The 22,845-nt window shown below is 41.2% G+C and overlaps 1 protein-coding gene across 4 annotated transcripts; it reads left to right on the top strand.

The window, feature by feature from the left end:
• The first annotated feature begins 16,914 nt into the window (after positions 1–16,914).
• On the top strand, positions 16,915–22,165 carry sp8b (sp8 transcription factor b). 4 transcript variants are annotated; one of them, XM_033640970.2, is made up of 2 exons: positions 16,915–17,017; positions 19,719–22,165. In XM_033640970.2, the coding sequence occupies exon 2, from the start codon at positions 19,752–19,754 to the stop codon at positions 21,054–21,056; it is 1,305 nt and encodes a 434-aa protein (XP_033496861.1). In that variant the 5' UTR covers positions 16,915–17,017; positions 19,719–19,751; the 3' UTR covers positions 21,057–22,165. The 4 variants fall into 4 exon arrangements, with proteins under 4 accessions (XP_033496861.1, XP_033496859.1, XP_078027927.1 ...); XM_033640968.2 differs by lacking the exon at positions 16,915–17,017 and adding an exon at positions 18,987–19,249; XM_078171801.1 differs by lacking the exon at positions 16,915–17,017 and adding an exon at positions 19,256–19,420.
• Positions 22,166–22,845: the final 680 nt, after the last annotated feature.

Genomic DNA, 22,845 nt, shown 5'->3' with positions numbered 1-22,845 from the left:
AATACATATTTTTGTGCGAGTCACGCTAATTGTTGCTCACCAAAATGAGAGACACGTGATAATTGATACCAATTAACCAACGATAAGCCCAGTCCTTACAAGCCAGCCACATTGGACATGTTGCTAATTTCTCACTGATTATTTGCGCCTTAACTAAGGACCGAGATATGCACCGCCATATGAAACTGACAAACTTGATTCTGTTGAGATGATCTCTCGCTTTCCTGCACACTGTCTGAGCCACTCTTACTTCCAACTGTCAAACAAGCCATTCAAAAATTACTGCTTCACAAAAGAAATACATTGTATAATACGTGACACATGAGACGTTGTCACGAACAATTATGTGCTTATTTGCGTTGATGTAAAGGTCAAAAGATCAGCGAGAAGAAAACAGATTAAAAGTAAAATATTAAACAAGTTGGTGGTTCAAGAGAAAAGATGGGTGAATGTGGTCATCACTAACAAACTTGGGACCTTTGATGGTTCGTGAGTTGTGTGACAGGTAATTACTCACACTGAGCGGCTGCTGAGAACAGGAGAGACGCTCATATTTGATGAATGATTCACGTGTATTTTAATTTCGTCTGTCCTTTGACCTCCAGGGCAGGCTAATGTCTTTTGGGTCACCCCCTGCACACTCACAGACAGGCACTGTCTCTTTCGTTCTCTCTCTGAAACACACACACACACACACACACACACACACACACACACACACACACACACACACACACACACACACACACACTGGGAGAGAGGGCTACAGGAGTCACAGTTAATGGGATTACCCCAGCAGTCCTGAGCCATCCCTAACCTCACCTCCAGGTCCCACTGTGGCAATCAGAGGCATCAGCATCCTTAACGCATCATGGAGAGTGCTTGTGATACCACGCTGTGGGGACCTCTGCTCTCTAACCTCTTAACACAGCAGCACTTTAACTGAAGTGACCTCTGCTGCTTTATAGAGCTACCCCCAGAGGAGACCTAAACGCAGTATCCACCGGGTCACAGTATAAGACACCATTAACCCGAAACCTCCAGCCTGGACTTAGTGTGTTTAAAAATCTCTCCTCCGGCAATCACAGCAGCATCAACACCTTGTAGGTTGACCCTGTCACACAGTGGTCCAGATACTTGATCTTTAATGTGAGGGTCACATCTCTAATGGATCTGTACTCGCGCGTCTGCGATATGTGTAGCTGACAATAAAAAGACATGCTAATTTTTATGCTGCTTTGATACTGAAAACACAGGAACGGGTACACATTCCTTCCCATCCACACTCCCAACACGATTACTTAGAAATGAAGCGGAAAATGGAAGCGATTTATTAACGAGACATTAGAGGCACTTTTAATAACCTTCCCATCCTGCTCAGCAGGGAGCTGCGGATTACACCACACAGGTTTCGGTGACACCAGAAAGGAAGTCCCCCGCCGGGTGTGTGAAGAGCGCAAAGGGACACAATGCCCAGCCTGGGGTTCTCACATCCCGCTCTGGGCCCTCACCCCAGGGGGAAGGACAATGGGTTAAAAAGGCATGAATGTCCTGCCTATCCAGGATATAATGTAGGTGGCTGCCACTGGGTCTGAATGGCCTGACAGAGCAGCGGAGGGAGAGGCACAAAGAGCCCATAATAAAAGAGATTCCTCGGGTCAGTAAAGCATTGCATTCACGTTGGCCTCCACAGCTCACAGCTTCTCCTCACACATTCACCTTTAGTCTAAACTGCAACAGCTATTGGATATATTTAAAACAGCAAATATATGAAGTGAAGTGCAAGTGTTGTTCTATTGTCTAGAATTAAATCTAAGTAAAATAACATTTAAATACTTTCTAACCCATTATTTATCACTTTTTTGAATGTAGAAAAAAGAAATCTATTTTTTTTTAAAAAGCAAATGTACTTTTTTTAAATCATTGCTGTCACAAGCAGCAGTACTAGTAGGAGTTGTTCTGGTACAAATTGTACACGATGTGTTTGAGAGGAAATGTAAGGCATTCCATTGCAGCTTGTTTGAGTGCACTTAAGAAAAAAAAGGGATCCAGTTTAAAAGGAAAAGCGTCACTCCCTCTAAAAGTAGGGGAAGGATTAGAAGAATTCCACAGTATCAGGTGACATATGTTCGTGCAGAAGTGTGAGAAATCAACAGCTTGATTACGTCTGTGTGCTCACAATTTGTCTAAGCTACTGGCACTATATGCTCAGGTTAACTTAAAATACTTCTTCAAGCATGCCAATACTCAAAAAGTGCATGGATTGATCTTTTATGCAGCAAAAAACAACAACAACAACAACAACAACAACAACAACAAAAAAAACACTTATCTAATATATGCAAGTGTCTCCATTGACTGCATGAACAATCATTAAAATGCGTAACCATTGTCTAATTCACTGGCTGGGACAATCAGATAATGCAAGGAGACAAGGGATGATGCCCACACAGACACATGCCTTTACTGCACCCTTAATCTAATTAAAGTAAATAAACTTATAACTGATCTCCTCAGTGACAAAACGCTGCTGAGGAAGCTAATTTGCTTCCTTGTTGTGGCTCCAGAAACAGATAATACTGTTTTATTACACAAAGGTCACCAGGGAAATTAACTTCTGGGCCAGCAAATAAAAGAAAAGGCCCGGCACTCAGAATAACAAGTACATACTGATTACATTCAATCATGAGAGTCCCAGTTGGATAGGACGCTGACCTTTTGTGCCGTGTTGTCAGGAAATAAGATATGTAAACACGGGACACAGGACCATCTCTATGTTGTATTGTGGAAACAATCTAGCGAGGCAGCCACTACAAGGCAGATTGCTCAAGTTATCCGTTTGAAAGAAGTTTAATTTTAACAGTTGAATAGAAATTCATGGCTTTTTTCAAACTCGAAGAGCACTAAATTGGATTAAGAGCACACCGCTGAATTCACAATGAGTGAACAAAAAAAGTTTCAGTTTCTTTGTCTCCTGTTTAATGCAGCCAAAGTTTCAGGGTATTATTAGTCACCCTCTATTAAACTGATAAGACAATTCAAGTTTCTCTACTCAGATGAGATGATTTACCATAAATCGAAAAACTAGCAATCATTCGATGATTATCCAACTTCTTTTGTGGTATTATTTATTTCAGTTTCTCCAACACATACCAGGCTGGATGTTTCTTTTATTGTACACTTTCATTTCATTTCGTCCCCCTCCTGCTGGTGCAGTTAGTCACTGTCTCCCTCTTTCTCCATGATTGATGTTTACAGGTCATAGCAATACTCTTAACTCATTAGTTAGAAAGGGAAAGATGGGAGCACTTGCTGGAGTGAGATATTGCTGAGGAACAGAGGGAGCTATTTCAATGGGGAGACAGAGAAACTTAGCATCAGTGTGATAATAGCCCCTGAACTATTGCATGTTTCAATCAATGGAGACAGAAGTAAATAAAAACCAGAGGGGAAGATTCACCGGCATCGATCCCAGCTCAACACAGACCTTGCTGACAATCTATGGTCTGGGCCAGTAATGCTCCCAGTCATCCACAAAATCAATGAAACTCATCCTTTCAATAGCATCCAATTATTAGCACAAAGTAAAGGCAGCCTTCCACGATAAATCAGAAAACTTTATGGAAAAGCGACGCAGACAAGATAAATGCTAATTGGAATGTGAATAAGTCCGATACTAAAAACAATAGTATTAAAACAGTCTTGAGACGGTCATCTAGGAGGTTTCCAACTTGGGTTCCACGTTAGTTATATATACACCATAAAATATGTATAAATGTACTTTTGCAAATAAAGTACCAAAAGTAAAAGTACACCTGACGCAGAATGGCCCCTGTCAGTGTGACATCATTATATTGTTACTGATGTATTCATATATAATAAGCACTTTTTAACTGCTCAATGTAGCCTACTGTTGGTTACTTCGATCTGAATTAATGCATCATATTTTATAAATTGATCATGTGTGTCGTATATATAACACTGATCTGAAAAGTAACAAGTAACTAAAGCTGGTAAACAGTACAGTACAGTTAAAAAGTACAATATTTCTGTGTTAAATGTAGTCGAGTAGAAGTAGAGAGTATGTACTTAGTTACTTTCAAAGACTGCTCCAATTAACAAAAACATATTTTATGACTGACCTCTAGCATTATCTAGTCACAAATAAATCAAACTTTAGTAAAAAACAAAACAAAAGCAAACCTAGTTTTGTATTTATTTGTCAATTTTTTTGATATCTGTGACTCAGTGATTTCTGCCTTTGCCCCAATACAAAGGCAACCCAGTCACCAAAAGAGGAACCTATTTTCTTGTACCGAACTACACCACACAGAAGGAAGAGTGCATCTACTGCTTGCTTATTTAGCACCAATGACCGAGCTAATGTTACAGCTCAGCCAAGGAGGACGCCATTAATGTTTACATCTCACACTATAACAAGCATGAGCCATTCGTCCATGAGTAGATGCATGTTTCCTTCTGTGCGGGGATACATTTGGCAGTTGTCATTTGGTAGAAAGAAAATAGTTCCTACATGAAACTGCTCAAAACAAGGTCTGTGGATTATCTTGAGTAACCAGGTCATGATTTCTGGAAAGAGACACTGCTGTTAAGTTTGTCAAACGTATTATTTGGGGGCTTTGAGCATCACAAGCTGAGTGCCATTTAGATCAATTATATTCAAGAGACAGCAGACACCTCTACAGTCGATATCTCAAACACTGGGCAACTCGCACCAAAACAATGTAGACTGATAAATAGCACAACATTTAAGAGGAAAAATATGTATTCTTGATTTTGGGGTGAACTGTCCCTTTAAATTTGTGCCTTTCATATGTTGCCTTAGATTTCAGATTTCGGTTTTGTGTTTTGACAACGCTGCGGTTAACATGGGGTTGGATTTAGTTACAACAACCACTTAGTAAGAGTTGGAAAAACATCCTGTTTTGGCTTAAAGTACTCAATTTGGTTGCAACAAACATGACTGGAAATGTCACTGGTCTTGAACAGTGGTGTGCTGCTTGGCAGTCTGCTTGGCTTGACAGTTGTCTCGCCTAGATCTTAGATCATCCACCATCCCCTCCTCCTCCTGTTGAGAAACTTAGTGAATATACATGTAACTGAAATTACTTCAGATTAGAATTGTTGATAAAATAGGTATGAAATGTAAAAATGTAACATATCCGTGGTCATGTGAGGTCATGTGAATCTCATTTGTGGTGCTCACAGTAAAGGACATGTATAAAATGTGCCAGTATCTTGTCTTTCCATAAACAATGCCCCTTTTAACCAGAATAATGCACACACACCCAGTTTAAATGGTGCTTCTTTCTACCCACAAAATGCTTCCCTTATTCATCCCTTTCCTTATTTAAACTGTTGACAGTGTGCTCTGTGGTTTATGTCAAGTAATGGCAGCATTGTTTTGGGAAATGAAATTCCATTCACCTCATCATGTTGAGGTGGTGGCTAAAATTTCACAGATGGATATCTCAAAACTAAAACAACAAAACACTATGTACATGGGAAGATGCTGTTGGTTGCAAGTATTTTTTTTTGTAATTTCCACCCCTGCATGTTGTGAAACTACACGTCTCTCATGTGCATGTATGATCAAAAAATCTGTGGGTTATCTTTGCCATTTGTACCGTAGCTTACAAATTGAGATGAATATTGTAATAAATCTATACCACTGAGTAATCATCATGACCAGCTGTATGTGAACCTCTCAGGACAGTCTGGGGATTTTTCACACTTGCTCAGTGTGGTTTACATTAGGTGAGGGAGTATCCAATGTTCCCCTCTGCTGGCCTCCGAGTAATAACCATTAATTTCCCATCATAGTTTGTGTTAATTAAAAAAGCTACAGGTTTAATTGCCGTTAAATGTAATGATGTTAGATCTCATGTTCATGTGTTCAGCTCCACCCATCACCAGCTCGTTACTCAGACTTGCTGGATTTAATCAGATAGAGAAGGAAGACTTGTCTCTAATTATCTGCTCCGCTTCATCATTTAATCTTACTAAAACAAGCTCCTCGCGTGCGCTGCGGCCTGAACTTATAATGCGTCTTCACTGAAATACGTGCTGATAATGAAATGTGGCAAAAAGTGTACATATACTTTACTGGGTGTTTATTTAGAGACACAATCAGTGCCTTTTGCATGAATATGCATTATAAGTATCTTTATTATATTATCAAGCAAAGGGTGCATACTTTGTCCTAATTGCAAATTGAAGACACATAATGTAAAATTTTTATAAAAGCTAGAACACTGAAAAGATTAGCCCATCCTCACTTTCTAACACTACACTTCACTATGAAATATAATGATGAAAGTCCTTCAGAAATCTTTTTCTTTTTCTGTATTACTGTTTGACTCCATTTCCAATAAAAACATGTAATACATTTTTGTACCTGGAAATTCATAATATGCAAGTTAAAATACACATTTTAGTGGTGTCCGTGGGTTTTCACTGAGCCCTGTTATCCTGACACATTCCCTCCTTTTGAAATTAAGGATATTACACAAGTCACATGATAAACAGGAAGTAGCATCATTTGAGTCTCCTGAAGGCCATGGGAACAGGCGACTAGGACAGGTTGGTTCCCAACTGGTCCAGCCCCGCGGTCCAGATTATTCCTTAGTCATTAGTTCGAGGTCCCACAGTCTAATACATTCAGCGTCATTCTTGCATTTGGCCATGTCGTTGAGCTAGTTTGCTGTCACTGTTAAATAGCTGTTGGTTAGTGACTCGCTGTACAGCAGAAAATGGCACTTCAATATAAAAGCTCTGTGCTGGAAGTTTAAGTACTTAAAAATAAAGTGTGTTTTTTACAAGCTTAACATGTTCACAAGTCCCTTGTGGTCCATTCTGAATGGGATCACGACATACCAGTCGGGAGCCACTGCTCTAAGAAGTGCACTAGACTGTGAAGCCAATTTTCATAGTGGCCAAATAATGGAATTACATCCGTCACATGATGCCATGTGGCCCGAAAAGACTTTTCCCCATTGACTTACATGAGTGTCACAACCCCCTCAAAATGACTCCTGTCACTATTAGAATGTGATCTTTTTGGTCCAATAACATTTGGAAAGTCGAGAAGAGCCGCAGGATTGAAACATCTCATTCCCATTCAAGTTAATGGAGCGTTACACCAGAAGTAGCCGGCTTGGCTGGCAGAAGTCTCTAGTGCGCCTGCTCTATGGGCTACACAGTGCGGAAGCTTTGCCGATCATTGCCGCAATTTTATACCCTGGAAGAGAGAACAATTTGAATTTGTTCAGCGAGTCACTCTGACAATCAGTAATGATGCTCATTACCCATGCCCTTGGAGCCAAGCTGCACCAATCACATCGGTGTATCTGATACAGGCGGGCCAGAGGCGAGCTAAACAGATGACGACAGCGCTGCGACGACGAAGTCCGGAATCAGTCAGTAAACATTGCAAGATGGCTACGGATGAACACCAGTTGTTTGAAATGGCTTTGGCCGCTACAATGAACGAGTTAGACTTGGCTTTTTCTCTAAAAGAGGAACAGAAGATGGCGCTCGAGTCTTTCCTTTGCAAGAAGGACGTTTTTGCGGTTTTGCCGACCGGATATGGCAAGAGTCTAATCTACCAGTTAGCTCTGCTGGTAGCGCTCTGGATATGTCACCCCGTGTATTGTTCTGATTGGTCGTAGTGTTATCCAATTGCATGCAGTGATATTCTCAAATGCATGCTTGGTGCCGCCCCTCGAGTTGGGCCATTTGCATTACTCATAGCCAGACCCTAAATCTTTCTAGATTTGGGGTCTGGATTTCCAGGCTAGCAATTTTATACGCAGCAGCTGACATTTTTGACTTCATGCACCTCTAAGCAACTTTGATGGGTATGAACAGTGTATCCAGTTCTCTTTTTACATCCATGAATGGGAAGACCAAAGGATTTTTGACACATTGTATGTCTTCAGAATGTCCATCCCAATGTACATTCCTATTATCGTAATTATTTCTTAGATAGTACGTATTGTTTTCCTCAGAGGTTTGGTAAGTAACTTCAAGGTGTTCTCATGCTATTGGCACTGATGTCTTGTGTCTACATTGCATGTATTTGCTGTTGCTATGCTAAAAACCTGTTACCTTCAGTCCTGTTACTTAAATGAGATACACCTATTGAAAAATCATTAAACATGGCCTGAGATTGACCATCAGACATTTTTAATAGTTAAATGTTTGTTATTATATTTATGGTGCTCAAAAAAGATGAAAAAAGTTTAACTTTGAAAAGTTCCAACATGCAAATGGCACCAATTTGGCAAAATGTCCCTCATTTCTTGAATGTTTTCAATAATCAGAGTGAGTGAGAGCATGGTGGGAAAAGCAGCATTGAATTAGCTTAGCATACATAAAAACACAATTTGTTTGTCAACATAAAATCAACCACATTTGGGGTGCAGACAGGACAGTATCATGTGTAATAAGTGAGTGCTCACTTGGATTTTAGGAGAGGAATTCACAGCAAAAGAACAGCGATCTCACTGGTGTCAGCTCATTTCCAAATATTTATGTGAGAGCATATGGCATTACTCCAGTGGACACTTGTTTCACAGTTAACAACATGAGGATCAAGGAATACCAAAAACAGATCTAGAATAAAAGCTATCATCTTACAGTTACACTTTTGGTAAATGAGCCATACAATTCTTATAGCTTTGATGTTGACACCCACTCAAACTATTACAAGTATTTAAAAACATATATCTGCCATTCTTCCAAACTGACCTCCCATTGCAATGTTCTGCAGTGTCATTTTGTCAGTGCTGCAACAGACTGCAAATCCAGCTGTTGTGCAATCGTACACTAAACAGGACAGTTCCTGTACGAGTGTGGGAGGATCGTGGGTATTACTGCGCAAATTTATGAGCCTTTTACAAATGTCATAAATCTGCTCTGTTCAACAACACAGCATCTAATAACTGTGTGCGCACAAGATCAGTCAACTCCTTTTCATCCAAAAATACTTTTGGGTGATGTCACTGTTCATAAAAGAGAGCTGTCAATCACGTTTCTCATTTGCTAAAATACATATAGATAAAAATGGCTGTGCAATATACCGATACTGTAACAATACTGTGATATCAGACTAGACACTGTCTTAGATTTTGGATATCATACTATTGTTAGGTGTTGTATTTTTCTGGTTTTAAAAGTTGTAGTGATGTAATTTTACTGCACTGTTTTAGCTGGTTTTGACACTGGGTGACCAAAATCAAGTCAATTTGGCAAAGAATACTTAGGACAGATGATGCTGATATTTTGTTGGTTTTAAGTTGTGTTGTCAAATAACCAAAATCCAACATCTACTACACATCTCATGCCAACATCATCTCCGTGTAGAATAACATTGAGTCGTAAGGTATGGAGAACGAAACCCAATGTATGCAAATGTCATAACATTAAGGGCCACACAACTTTGTCCGACTGTCCGATGCAAGAGTCCAACATCTTCCAGTCATATTGACGTGTGGTGCCAGCTGGGGATAATTTACTATAAATCACATTGTATGTTATATTTGGTGCTCAAATAGAATTAGACCCCATGTGCCTCTTACTGGGTCTCCCGGATGGTCATATTACAAATACCAAACATAAGAGACTCTTAAATCTAAAAAATATATTGCCCTTTGACCATGGATGCTGCTCTGACAAAAAAGTCCTAGCACAATATTTTGGCAGTGTGTTCCCAATGAATATATCTCTTGGACTCTTCACTCCTCAGTAGAGGCTTTTTATAAAGTCTGGGACCCTTACTTAAAGTACACTGGACCTACACTGTCATCTTTCATATTACAGGGATATCCTAAATCAGCTTAGCCAGTCTCTGGACACTTCCTGCAAGTCAGTCTTCTTATAACCTTGCCATTTGTCTGTATAGCCTAATTTGTCTGTTGGTGCCTTTGCCTGATTGCAGGAGGTAATGAAGGTTGGGGATGGATGCAATGCTGACTTTATTTTTCTCTTATCTTTTTATTTTCAACTACTCATTTTATGTCATGTCATGGGCGAGCTGCTTTGCTCTCTGTCCCTGTCACTAACAGTAATATTAAAATACTTGCTTCAAAAGCCAAGTTCCTCTATAAAGGGATAAATGATATATACAGAGTCAAATACCACATCCCAAACGAGGGTTAAATGCATGTTCACGTGCATTACTTGTAGTAAATGGCACACACGACTAAGTGTGACAGTTCTGTAGTATTTGAGAGATGTCATAAACACATGTCTAGATTTCCAACCACAGCCAGCCCCCTCAAAAATCTCATATCAAGAGCTTCTTTCACCGCATTGTTGGACGAGGTGCTGGTGTGGAGCACACTTGCTTGCAGTATGGAGGGGAAGAAAATCTGATTAAACAATTAGTGTCAATTAGCCCCGACCAAATCATTCTGCAAACAATTGGTCTCTAGTGCCCGGCTTAATTACAGGCGACTTTCAGCTCCTTATCATGAGCCATGTCGCCTGTGATTCATGTCCGACTCACGCCTGTCCCTCAAGCACCATCAATTATCCACCAGTAAACAAATCCACCAGGCAAAAAAAAAAAAAACATCGCTCCAGGTCCCAGGCCTGATTAGCATACCTCTATGTATGCTTGTCAGCTGCTGTGCAACTACAAGTGATCAAAGGAGTGGTGTGATGAGATGAACAGTACGCTGATAAAAGGATAAGAAGAGCTGACGATCAGGATGAAAAACAGGCTCTTGTTAAAGTCGGATTTGAGTTAAAATCACAACCATTCTGGATGACAGTGACAGGAGTTCCCCTCCAGGCTGACTGAATACTGGCACATGAATTAAATCATATCATGTTATGTTTATACTCAGCTCTCATACAACAGAAGTGTTGCATTTGATACCTGTCTCCAGAGAGACATGCTGTGTGGCAACAGGAGGGATTCTGAAATTTTGATCATGCAAACACAAAGGCGCACAGGCACAATCACGTCTTGAAATGCGAGGTCAGAGTTCCTGATTTCAACACGCAAACGCTCACACATGTACACCGCACATACACGACGCACAGAACGTGTGAAGGGGAGCGACAGCAGGCGCGATGACATGTTAAATTACCCTGGTGATGTATAGCTTAATGAACCCCTTGTGTTGATCACGCTCCACATTAATCAACAGCCATGAACAGATTCCCTTATTTTCTCAATGCTGCCTTGATAAACTGCAATTTCATTTAACCTTGGACAGCAACTTTAATAGCTTCCACAGGACAACTGTCAATACTTGCCTGGGTATACAGTGATTAAATTGCAAGGCGAGAAGTGTGTCCCTGCTTCCTCCTCGTGCTCATCCTGCCTCTCCCTCTCCTCGCCCCCACCGCTCCCGCCACCCCCCTTCACTTCAAATCACAGTTTGTACTTTCACATTTCACACAGTCCACACTTAAAAAGCAAAGTCGAAACAGACATTCTTGACGGTACAATCACCGGAATAATCTGTCGCTGTGTGTTGTGGTTTTCTTTTGACACAGAAATTAGCGCGTCAGTAGCAGATCACGCATACATGATATTAATACATTTTATTATCAGTAGAATAACCTGTTGATTCTTTTGCTGTCAGATTTTACTAATTAAAGCTGTAAAATATATTTTCCAGTTATAACTTAATGTCCAGGTTTTGTTTACTCACAGTGTTGGGAAGGTTACGTTAGAAATGTAACAGGTTACAGGAGAGAAACTCAACTTGTTTTGCCCAGGGGCCACTTTTGCAAAAGTACAGGAGTCTAGGGGCCACTTAATAAACAAACATTCCTAATATTAATCAGATGAACAAATATATAAACAAGACAACTTGAGCTGCAGCAGCCCCATGCAGGTCAGATGTATGCAGGGGCGTTTCTAGAATTTGAGAGCATTCAGGGCTTAGCCTGGACCTCTGTCGGGGGATCAGGGGTCTCCTCCTGGCACTTTTTTTCTTGCTTTTTTTTAAGCACTCTGGCACCTTATTTACATTCAAAATATGAAACAAAATCCCAATGTCAATCAAGCTGTAAGTTGAGTATTACTAGGTTACAGCTAACTACTTACCCTGTTTAAAATATAAGTAATGTAACTATTTTAATTACGTCAAAGAAATGTAACCTAATAGATTAAATTACTTTTCATTACTTCTCTTAAATTGTTTTTAAATCATTTTGAAAACGTCTAGAAGTAGGCTGTGCCAAACAAAGTTATTCCTGCACTGTGAAAAGATGCAAAGCAACAAAATGAGTGTAATATTATATTAGCTTTTTGCCAATACCCAAATATAACCATTTTGTAATCACCAACATTTTGATGAGTAACTAATTTAATAACATACTTCCCAGTGACTGTAACAACTACATTTACATTGTAATTTAATTATGTAACTCTGTGACATGTAACTAGTTACTCCCACGCACTGTCTGCAGATAATGAACACATCCCTTCACTTTAAAATAACCTATGATGTCACTGGCTTCTGCAACTCTGAATGTGCCCAAAACTTTATCACCTGATGCATAATTATTACAGTATATTTAAATATATATCTAAAATATAATTATTTTTGAGGACGTGAGGTCTCCCAGGCTAATATATCCATCCCATTTACTTCAGAATTTTGTTGTTGTCTGTGAGCTCCATGGACGGGATAAAACAAGATGGTGACAGGCAGTGACCTGAGCCCTGTCATAATGATTTTCTGTGATATCCTCCACCCTTGTCAATTTAGCATAAATTATCAGCCATGAAAGGCCTGCTGGCTGATTAAAACCAATTGTCTGGGTAGAGAAGGACAAGGCAACCTCTTTATTATATGATAAACTAAGTTAATGGAAGAAGACAATCTCCCCTCTGGGAAATCGGACTGACTCTTAATTAAAGCATTGTGTTTCCTCTGCTGGATAGAAGGGCCTTTTACATTATTCCAACATGCACTTGAATGAAACTTAAAGGATAATGTGATAAATAAACTGAAGCAACATGTCCGCAGCAGGGGAAAAAAAACACATTTTCTCCTGTGTGAATATATCTGACAAGAGGAGGAGGAAGATCATATATTTGTGCAGCTTGCAAATGTAATCAACGCCAATCAGATGATACTCACTGTCAACAAATAATGCAACTGTGTGTTTTAACAGATATGTTTATCAAAAACACAAGCCTGACACTTGGTAATTACACCTGATCTCAGAACACATTATCACCTTTGGAGAACATGTTTCATTATCACATCCACAGCTGAAAAGATTCCAAGTTGTGTGTCTCACGTGTTAAGCAGAAGAAGAATCGGTGTGTGTGTTTGCGAAGCTTCGTCTCTGCTCGGGGGAACAATACAACAACAACAATACTCTTGTGCTCCTCGGATGACATAACAGAAAAAGCAAACATTTCTCTGTCCTGCGCCTCTCGTTGGCTTCCTCCACCCACACTTGAGAGGTGACAGGCGTACACCCGGACTTCCATTATTATCCAACACAGCAAGAATGCCTCCAGGAGGATAATTACTGAAACTTGAAGAGCCAGGGCTAATCCTAAGTACTTCACTTTGTATGACTGCCTCGCCCGCCTGTCTCTTAGACTGCCGCTCACACTGACAAAGTGCAATGTTGGGCTCAGTGAAAGTCAATAAGAAGACCTCATGGCCCACAGATGTAGCAGTCAAGCCAAATGGCGGCAAAATACACTGTTATCTCTGTTTATCATAAACAGCCTGTGTTTGAAATGCTGCAATATATCACCTCAGCTAGGCGAACAAGTGGTCTGCACTACAGATCATAACACTCAACAAGGCTATCCAACAAATGCTGAAATTAAATATTCAGCTAAGTTTATTTTGATAATAGGTAGACCAGAGTATCTCCAGGTATTAGACAGTTAAATGTAATGCTTTTCAAGATAATTTAACCAAATTTAAGACTGATCTTTGTTGATAAATCATCTTTTTCTTACTAAAGCATTAGTTTAAGTGTAAAGGTAAACTGTATACATGTACTCCTATATAGACATACATTTTATGTAGGAATATGGATATTAGATTGAGTAAGTTAGTGCAAGTATAAAGTAAAAAGCCAGCATTAGATTCGCTGGTAGGTTTAAAGATTTTAACATCAGAAATGTGGACTTTGTACACAGCTCATGTCGACAAAAAAAGAAATTAAAAAATGATTAAATGAAGTTAAGTAAAATGTTTGGTGCAATTAAGACCTCACAAATTCAAATTTAGGACAATTTAATGACTTTTAAAACGTTATAATTATTAAAACTGAATTCAAGACACCCTGGTAGACAGAGTTTTGGTGAGAGAAGAGATAGATTGTGCTGAGTTTTAACAGTAGGAGGGCAGCACTGGCAGCCATATAACCCAAACTATAAAGTCCTGGCCAGAGAATCTCTCTGCTGCTGCCGTCAGGCGTGCTCTGACTGACAGGTGCTGAGACGGATCATTAGCACCCTGTCTTGACATATTTGCGTGACAGGACCCATCACATGACACCCACTGCAAATCTGAGGATGTTTGTCATTTAACATACAATTATCTTAATATAGGGAGGCAAATTATGTCCATCCAAATTACCATTTACATGGTTTCCATGTAAACCAACAACATGGCAACTGTGAACAAAGGAGCCAGTGCTGGGGTTGTTAAATATAACACTTAAAATTAAAGCTTTCAAACTGCCTGGAGCGCCTTGACAAGCTCACTTTATGATTCTATTTTATGTGAAGGTAATAAATATATAATTTTTTGACCTACGGGGGGGGGTGATGAACGGCTTCTTGTTTTGATTTTTTGCTCCCGACGGACACAACTTGAAAAGCAGAAGAAAAGTTTTTTGGCGGCTCTCTCCATTCATCCCAGGAGGAACCAGATGCTCCCGTCCTGCCAGACAAAGCCGGGAACAGCTGCCTGATCGATACCCGACAAAGGCTCAGAGGTTAGAGCAGTCAAAAGATTGTTAACTAGCCATTTTATTTGCCAGACATTTATATCATTGTTTATGGTTCAGCGCACCCCTTCAGTACAGGCCATGCTGCACACCTGTGCTTGGAACACTTTCAGACCACATTGCATGACCTCAAAGGAAAAATGGCACCCGTCTCCAAGTCAGATTGTGACATAGACAGATAGATGGACAGATGATAGATATGGTTATTTATGTTTGCTATTTTTCCTGCTATATTTACATCATTAATATTCATGTCACCACATTTTGTGTCATTGACAGCAGCTCATTTGCAAAAAAAAAGTGACCCTGAAATAGCTGACTGGCTATCTATATGAAGGGGGGGGGGGAAAGCATTAATGTTTGTTTTAGGCTGAGTGCAATGTGCAGGTGTGAGTGTGCATTGACGGCGGCAGAAGAGGATGGGATTGGCCTGCATTTGCACATTCCTGCATATGCATGTGTATTTATGTTTGTGTGAATATGAGTGTTGGGTGTACCATGCGTCCCAGCCGGCAACACATGGCTTTGCTGCCACCACTCTGGCTCGTGTTGAGTGTGTCCCTGCAGGCTGGCAGAGAAGGGGAGACCCTCTCTGTGGCTCACCCAGGCGGAGAGGGGCTTCCTGCACATCTTTTGTCACACCATTTGGGCCCTTGTGTCTGTGGCTGCTCCGCTCCGGACCCTCTTGGCAGCTCACAGTGCAGACGGACATCTGCTCTTTGCAACCTCCTGGTGAACAGAGAAAACAACAACCAACAGAGCCTGCTCTCTCTGCTCTGCATACAGTTACACAGTGTCTGGAAGGACAGTGACAGTGTTTGGATGCAGCAGCAACAAAAATCTATCTATCTATCTATCTATCATAAAATCAGTGCACCAAATTCATTTAAGGATAATCTGTTTCTTCATTTTTATAAGTAAATGCCAGAGTTTTAATAATGTGCCCTATGCATTTATAGTTTTCAAGTAACTGTGCAGGAAAAAACAACAAGAAGTAATAAGTATGACTAAATGCACCCTGAGCAGCAGCGGTCTAATTGCTGGTGAAAGCCACAAGTGATTACCTTCAGTTTTCTTCCAGAAAAAAATCTTTTGAAAAGGAAGGCCTTCAGATTACCGACGTGCTTTGTAAACCTCCACATTAAAGTATATTTCTGCATCTCTGGCTTGACTCCTTTCTCCCGGTTCTCTAAGCGGAGTGATTCTGGAGCACGCAATATTGAACACACTTTGTTCGTGCTCAGCGGCCCAGAATAACTCGGTCATTATGGTGGCGAAAGGGACAGGTTTTGAGTTTGATTTCATGATGGTAATATAGCCCATGTGTGTAGGAGAAGAAAGCCTTCAATGGGGACATCTGTTCAATGCGGCTTACAGTTACAGCCGCGCGATAAGAACAACCTGTGCACACCATATGAACTAGGAGCGACCCTTTAGCCGCTGAACGCAACAGGCAACAAAAGATTTTTTTAGGGGGGAGAGGTGTAGTGCGCCAAGAATAAATTAGACAATCACATTTTGAAGTGCGCACGGATTAAATATCATCGTGTACCTCTGCAGCTTCAGCAGCAAGCCGTTTCCTGTCGAGCAGTTATCACACTGACCTCTGACATCAGTCTTGCTGGTATGATCGCTTGGTAATTTGTCACCAGAGGCCAACATGTCCCCTGTAGCTGCAGCCCTTACCTTGCTCTCCAAATGCGTAAAATCACTATTGCGCATAATATTGTGGATGATCCTCCAGGAGGAAGAGAGGAAAGGGGAAAACCAGTTTGAACACAGGTGTTTAATTGTTTGATGCTGAAATATAAACTCGAATTATATGTACAAATATTATCTTTATGCAGCCGTGAGGCGTTTTTTTAGTGCAGGTAGAGGAATCAGGGGTCGGCGGATATTTTCCAAGTTATTCCTAATTGAACTGCCAGTGTAACATTTATCTGGCATGGTTCACAGTCACACCGGCAGCAGGAGATGTTGTGTTTTACTCTACTGAGAGCAAACGTCGAGGGTCAATCAATGCACTGCGGAGCGGAGAAGCACGGTATGTAGGTTTTATTCTCCGTCATTACTTTGTCACATTTTATTCGCCTTTAAACGCGGATGCATAATGTCCACACGCTTGCTATGATTTTTACATAGTTTGTGCGAATGGTTAGTTTGGAATAAAATAATGAATGAGCAGAAAACAGATCGATACAAGTCCTTTCTTATTTCCAACGTCAATAAGACAAGTGAATGTGTGTGTTTGTGTTTTTTCCCCGTTTATCTAAAATCGGTGCTTGCTTTCATGTAAATTTAAAGCTCATCGTGATTTGCCGTTTTCCCTTAAATAACCCAATCGACACTTTACGCATTAGTGTGAGAGCAAGCGTGCATTTAAAGAGTAACTTTAAATATAAATAGATATCAAATACTAATTGTACAAATGTCAGAAAATTGTTAAAATTGTCTCTAAATATTTGTAAATATTTGCAGCTAAATAGCACGTGCTGCGAGAATAATAATTAAGATAAGTGCGTGTAAAATGTTGCTGCATCTGTTTCGCAGTGTGTTTTTTTTAACTGCAACATTATGAATAATTTGGGCTGTTTTAGTTTTTCCGCTCCTTCATTTTTTACACCTGAAGGTAAAGCGGTGTAAATTAATCCAAAAAGCTGTTGTCCAATCCTAGAAACACAAGAATTAATCAGCTAGTCCATCTATCACGCTGTGCAATAAAGGAAGCGACATGGGTTAGGCAGATGATGTGATGAATAATCCCTGGTCGTTTTAATTAACTTTTCCCTGTCCTGTAATGACCAAGCTGGTCAACAGACCCGGTCAATAAGCATGTTAATATCAAACAAATAAAACTGCGGATGATTAAAAACCTCCTGCGTTATTAAATTTGAAATTCAAATGAAATTTATGCTCCCAGTGCGCACTGCATGCTAATAGCGCCCACAGAGAGTCCCAGGGTTCAACGCACGTCTTGCCCACAAGTTCTTATTATGTAACAGGAGCTTCCTCCGTACATTTAACTAAATGTCAGCGGAGCAAAGTGATGAGCCTATTCAGTATAACCAGCTTATCATTTTATTTTCACTCTGACACACAGTGCAATCACTTACTTTAATAGATAATCTCAGTTAACCTGCGGTACCAACAGGCTCTATAGTGCCAATAAACCACCTTGGGAAACATTTTGAATTTTGCCATTTTGCAGGCTGAAAATGCTCCAAAGTCAACTGCATCGACCCCTTCATCATCTTCTTCATCATCTCATGTTTTAGACTAATATAATAAAATGAATAATCCTCCACCGGAATGCACCGTCTACCAGTTTTAATCAAAAACTGTTAAGATAATTGAACGCAATTACAGTAATGTGGAAGTTTGAGACGGTGTAATATAGGCGCACCACCAGAACAATGCAGCCTTTATAGCTCGTGTAATAGTTTGTGTATATTAACTCTTAAGAAGTCAAAACGTGCAAAATCCCGCAGGGTGATTTATGTCAGAGGCAGAATAAGTTTTTAATATGAGGAGGATAAGGGGGGGGGGGGGGGGGGGGGGGGGGGGGGGGGGGCGCTTTTATAAAATAAAAACATGCGTAAAAGGATATGAAAATGCAGCACTGGAGTAAATGTGCAGGTTGACCCACTTTAAGTTTTAACAGTGTTTATACCTGAGGGGAGAGTTTGCGTAAAAGCTTTCCACTTGAGATCATTTTAAGGTGCACTGAGGTAATTTGAAAATGTAGAAAAGGGACTTAAATGAGAGTTTAATTGTATTTACAGTATTATAATGGCTGGTTTTAGTGGTGGTGTGGTCATAGTTTACAAACCTTATCATCTGCCAGCAGCCACATCACCACGCACAGGTCAACGTCCCGCTTTCTTTAAATTTATGGAACGTGATGTTCTGTAAAATTTCAATAAGTGGCCCCCTAATTCCTCCTTCCTAATTCACTCTCATTTAACTTTACCTTCCTTCCGCTGTCTTTTATTATGGAGGGGGCGGTGGGGGGTGGAGGAGGGTGGAGAGCTGTCTGAGGCGCTCTATTGATGACCTCACGGTAGTATGTGGCTGTGCGGCGGGACGGAGCCGCTGATTGGTCGCCCGTGTCACAGCGGCACTTCAAAGCCGGAGAGGAGCCTACAATTGTGGAAGAATGGGCGGAACACATCATTGTATTGCACACCTCTAAAAAAACAGTGCTCTGATTCATAAATATAAAAAGATCCTCTGAGGAGGGCAGTGTTTTTGTGTGATGGCAACTTCACTTCTAGGGGTGAGTCGAAAGGACTTTCTTACTGGTTTAATTAGTTCTTGTCATTGTCCGGCGGAGGGGGATTAAACTTACAGCGGCCGCAAAGTAGCAGCAAAGGCAGTGCGTTGGTTAGATTTTCAGCAAGCGGTTGGCTGTGAGAAAAAGCTGAGGCTCTGTGAGAAGTTTGACCCGGTGCGCAAAAACACGCATGTTTTCCTTGGTGTCCTGTTTGGCATGCATTTGTAAGCGCTGTGTGTCGCGTTTAAGTTGTCTGCTTTCGGTTCGTCCAGGTAGGAAATAATCTACTGTAATGATTTCTAAACTTTACAAAAAGTAGACCCTCAGCTTATTAGATATCTGCATAACCTGGTAAACAGTTTTCTAACTTACCCTTCTCTTTGGGGCTGAAATACTGCATAGAAATGTCTGTAATGAACCTGCTCAACTTGTTAGACTGACCAGTCACTCACAGCTTTTCTTGTTCTTTCAGGAGGAGCCGAGATTAGGATCGACTCCTTTAGCCATGTTAGCTGCAACATGCAACAAAATAGGGAGTCCGAGCCCTTCACCGTCGACCATTTCGGATAATTCCTCGTCCTTTGGAAAAGGCTTCCACCCGTGGAAACGAGCCGCGGCGAGCAGCTGCAGCCTCGGATCCGGCCTGTCCGGCTTCGGGGTGTCCCGCAACGGATCCGGCATCTCGGACTCTTTCGGCACCAACACCTCCACCGGATCCAGTGCTTTTTCCCTCACGTCCGGTGCCTCGCCTGGTTCACACTTCGGAAACGATTATTCTGTTTTCCAAGCGTCGGTTTCCAGCAGCTCCCAAGAATCCAGCCACCAGCCGGTTTTCATCTCCAAGGTGCACACCTCAGTGGACAGTTTGCAGGGCATCTATCCGAGGATGAGTGTTGCGCATCCCTATGAGTCCTGGTTCAAATCGTCTCATCCCGGTATCCCCACAGGAGAGGTTGGAACCACCGGAGCCTCTGCGTGGTGGGATGTGGGAGCGGGATGGATTGATGTTCAAAACCCTAATGGAGCAGCACTACAAACGTCCTTACATTCCGGTGGACTCCAGACCTCCTTGCACTCTCCACTGGGCGGATATAATTCTGATTACTCGAGTTTAAGTCACTCTGCTTTCAGTACAAGTCCCTCTCCACACCTGTTGACAACCGGCCAGCACCTGATGGACGGTTTCAAGCCGGTGTTATCCTCTTATCCGGACACAAGCCCCTCTCCATTGGCCGGGGCAGGGGGCACTATGCTCTCCGGGGGTCCACCTGCATCTTTAGCGGGGTCTCCGAGGTCATCTGCCCGGCGGTACTCGGGCAGAGCCACCTGCGACTGTCCAAACTGCCAGGAGGCGGAGAGACTGGGACCGGCGGGCGCCAGCCTCCGGAGAAAGGGTCTCCACAGCTGTCACATCCCCGGCTGTGGAAAGGTTTACGGGAAAACTTCGCACCTCAAGGCGCATTTGAGGTGGCACACCGGCGAGAGGCCGTTTGTGTGCAACTGGCTCTTTTGCGGGAAGAGGTTCACGCGCTCCGACGAGCTCCAGCGACATTTACGCACACACACCGGCGAGAAAAGATTCGCCTGTCCGGTGTGCAACAAGAGATTTATGCGTAGCGATCACCTGAGTAAACATGTAAAAACTCACAGCGCCGGAGGATCCGCCGGCTCTGGCTCCGGGGGCAGCGGAGGGAAGAGGGGGAGTGATACCGACAGCGAGCACAGCGCGCCGGGAAGCCCTCCGTGCCATTCCCCCGACCTGTTGCACCAATCTGAGTCAAACCAGGGAGTAGGCATGAACGGCCTCTAAAACTCCCCTCAGTGAAGTAAAAAAAACTGTAAAACAACAAAGTGTTGTGACGGAATTGTCCGAGAGGACACGGGAGTGGACATACTCTGGTGTATGCGCAATGCTTCATAATGAGTGTCGTCATTTAATGAGAAAATAGGCCTATACGTTTCTTTGACTTTTTCCAAGTGTTTAAGACTACTAATTACATAATTTCATAGCTGTACCATCAGAAACTTCTCATTAATACATCCGCGGTGTGAAAGTGTAATCAAGTCATTGTGGGCACACTGGAACAGGGCACAACAAACTTTTGATTTGCATCTGATCCTGAATTCTTCTTTGATGTTTTATTTCCCAGGACAGGGGACGCAAAAGATATACAAACACTGCTGTGAACATTTTTAGGCCTGCAAAGTTGTGCTACTGCTGTCATACATATTGTTTCAAAACCAAACTCTGGCACTTTATTATCGAGCAGGAGAAATTGTTCCTGTGTGTCCCCTGTGGACGGACTGCTCGGTAGAAACAAATACCTGTAGAGTTATGGTCAGATACAGGATGGGTTTGTTTTCTCTGCCTGATCCCATCGAGCGTTTGATAATGGAGAAGCAGTTGTAGGTTTATATCACATATTGCTATTCACTCCACAGCCTACAGTATGTGCGTCAAGCCAAGTTTGTAAGTAGGCCAGTGGAGGTTACTTACACTTCGCTGCAAAATGTGTTGTATATAATGAGAAATGTAGGTTAGAATAATTACAGCCCGATGTAAAGGTGAGTAATGTATTTGTCCAGGAGACGATTTTGTATAGGTATTTCTAGTTGTATATGGACTCTAGTAAATATTTGAAAATATACGGAAAATGTACTTGGATTTTTCTTTGACATGATATGAAATGTATTGTGGGGAGTTATATTTAACCACGACTTTTCTTGTATTTAGGGGTCTATCATTAGGCGCACTTTGAATTTATTTGTTAAGGTTTTGAAATCATTTACTGTTTACCCACTCATTTAATTTAAGTAAGCATGTTGTAAAGTGATTTTAATTTTACAATGGTATTTTTTCCCCCTCTCCGAGAATGGCTTTTTATGTGAGCCACTCAATAAAGTCAGTATGAATTCAGACGCAGTTGATCGACTCAGTTTGTTTGATTGTTGAGTCGATACAATCTATTTTTGAACGGCAGACCTGAAAGTATGGGATAATTACATCGCCTAGAATTTATTCTTTTATATTATAACATTATGCATTTCATTTTTCTATCACTGATGATTTAACACATGTGTTGCGTTTCATGACCTCCGTGTGCAGCTGCTGGTTTTTACACGTTTTTCAGGCCGGGGTGTGAAAAAGGGCCTGAAGCAAGAAACGAGGCCTCACCTATAAATTATTTTTCATCTCAGTAATAAAATCAAATAATTAAATGGAGCAACTGGTTTAAAAAAAGAAAAGGAAAAACAATAATGTATGGATTTAAATTCAGGCACAATTCTCGGTCTGTGTCAGTTTTTCTGTTGAGCCTGAAAATAAAACCTAAACATTTATCTAGGGACGAAAGTAACAGGTCAAACACGCCTAATGATATCAACCCAGCAATTTAATAGTATGCTATTTAATATGTGTATTATAAACAGTACGTTATTAACTGTATTTCCAATGGTACATAATGTCAGTTCTCTATTTGGTTGTTATTTACATATTTTTTCCCAAATTCCAAAAATATTAATGAGTTTTTTGTAACCAAACTTTCTTGCTCAGCGGACCTTCCTCCAAAATACGCACATCTTTTGTTCATCCAAAATGT

The sequence above is a fragment of the Epinephelus lanceolatus genome, chromosome 10 (genome assembly GCF_041903045.1).
Source record: "Epinephelus lanceolatus isolate andai-2023 chromosome 10, ASM4190304v1, whole genome shotgun sequence".
Taxonomy (NCBI): domain Eukaryota; kingdom Metazoa; phylum Chordata; class Actinopteri; order Perciformes; family Serranidae; genus Epinephelus; species Epinephelus lanceolatus.
The sequence above is the reverse complement of the archived record's forward strand: the minus strand, read 5'-3'. Positions and strand labels throughout refer to the sequence as shown.

Excerpts from the sequence above, each read along its gene's own strand:
- sp8b (XM_033640968.2), top strand. The coding sequence starts at position 19,229 with ATGGCAACTTCACTTCTAGGG. Across the intron at positions 19,250-19,718 it reads TGGCAACTTCACTTCTAGGG|GAGGAGCCGAGATTAGGATC; the intron begins GTGAGTCGAAAG and ends TTGTTCTTTCAG.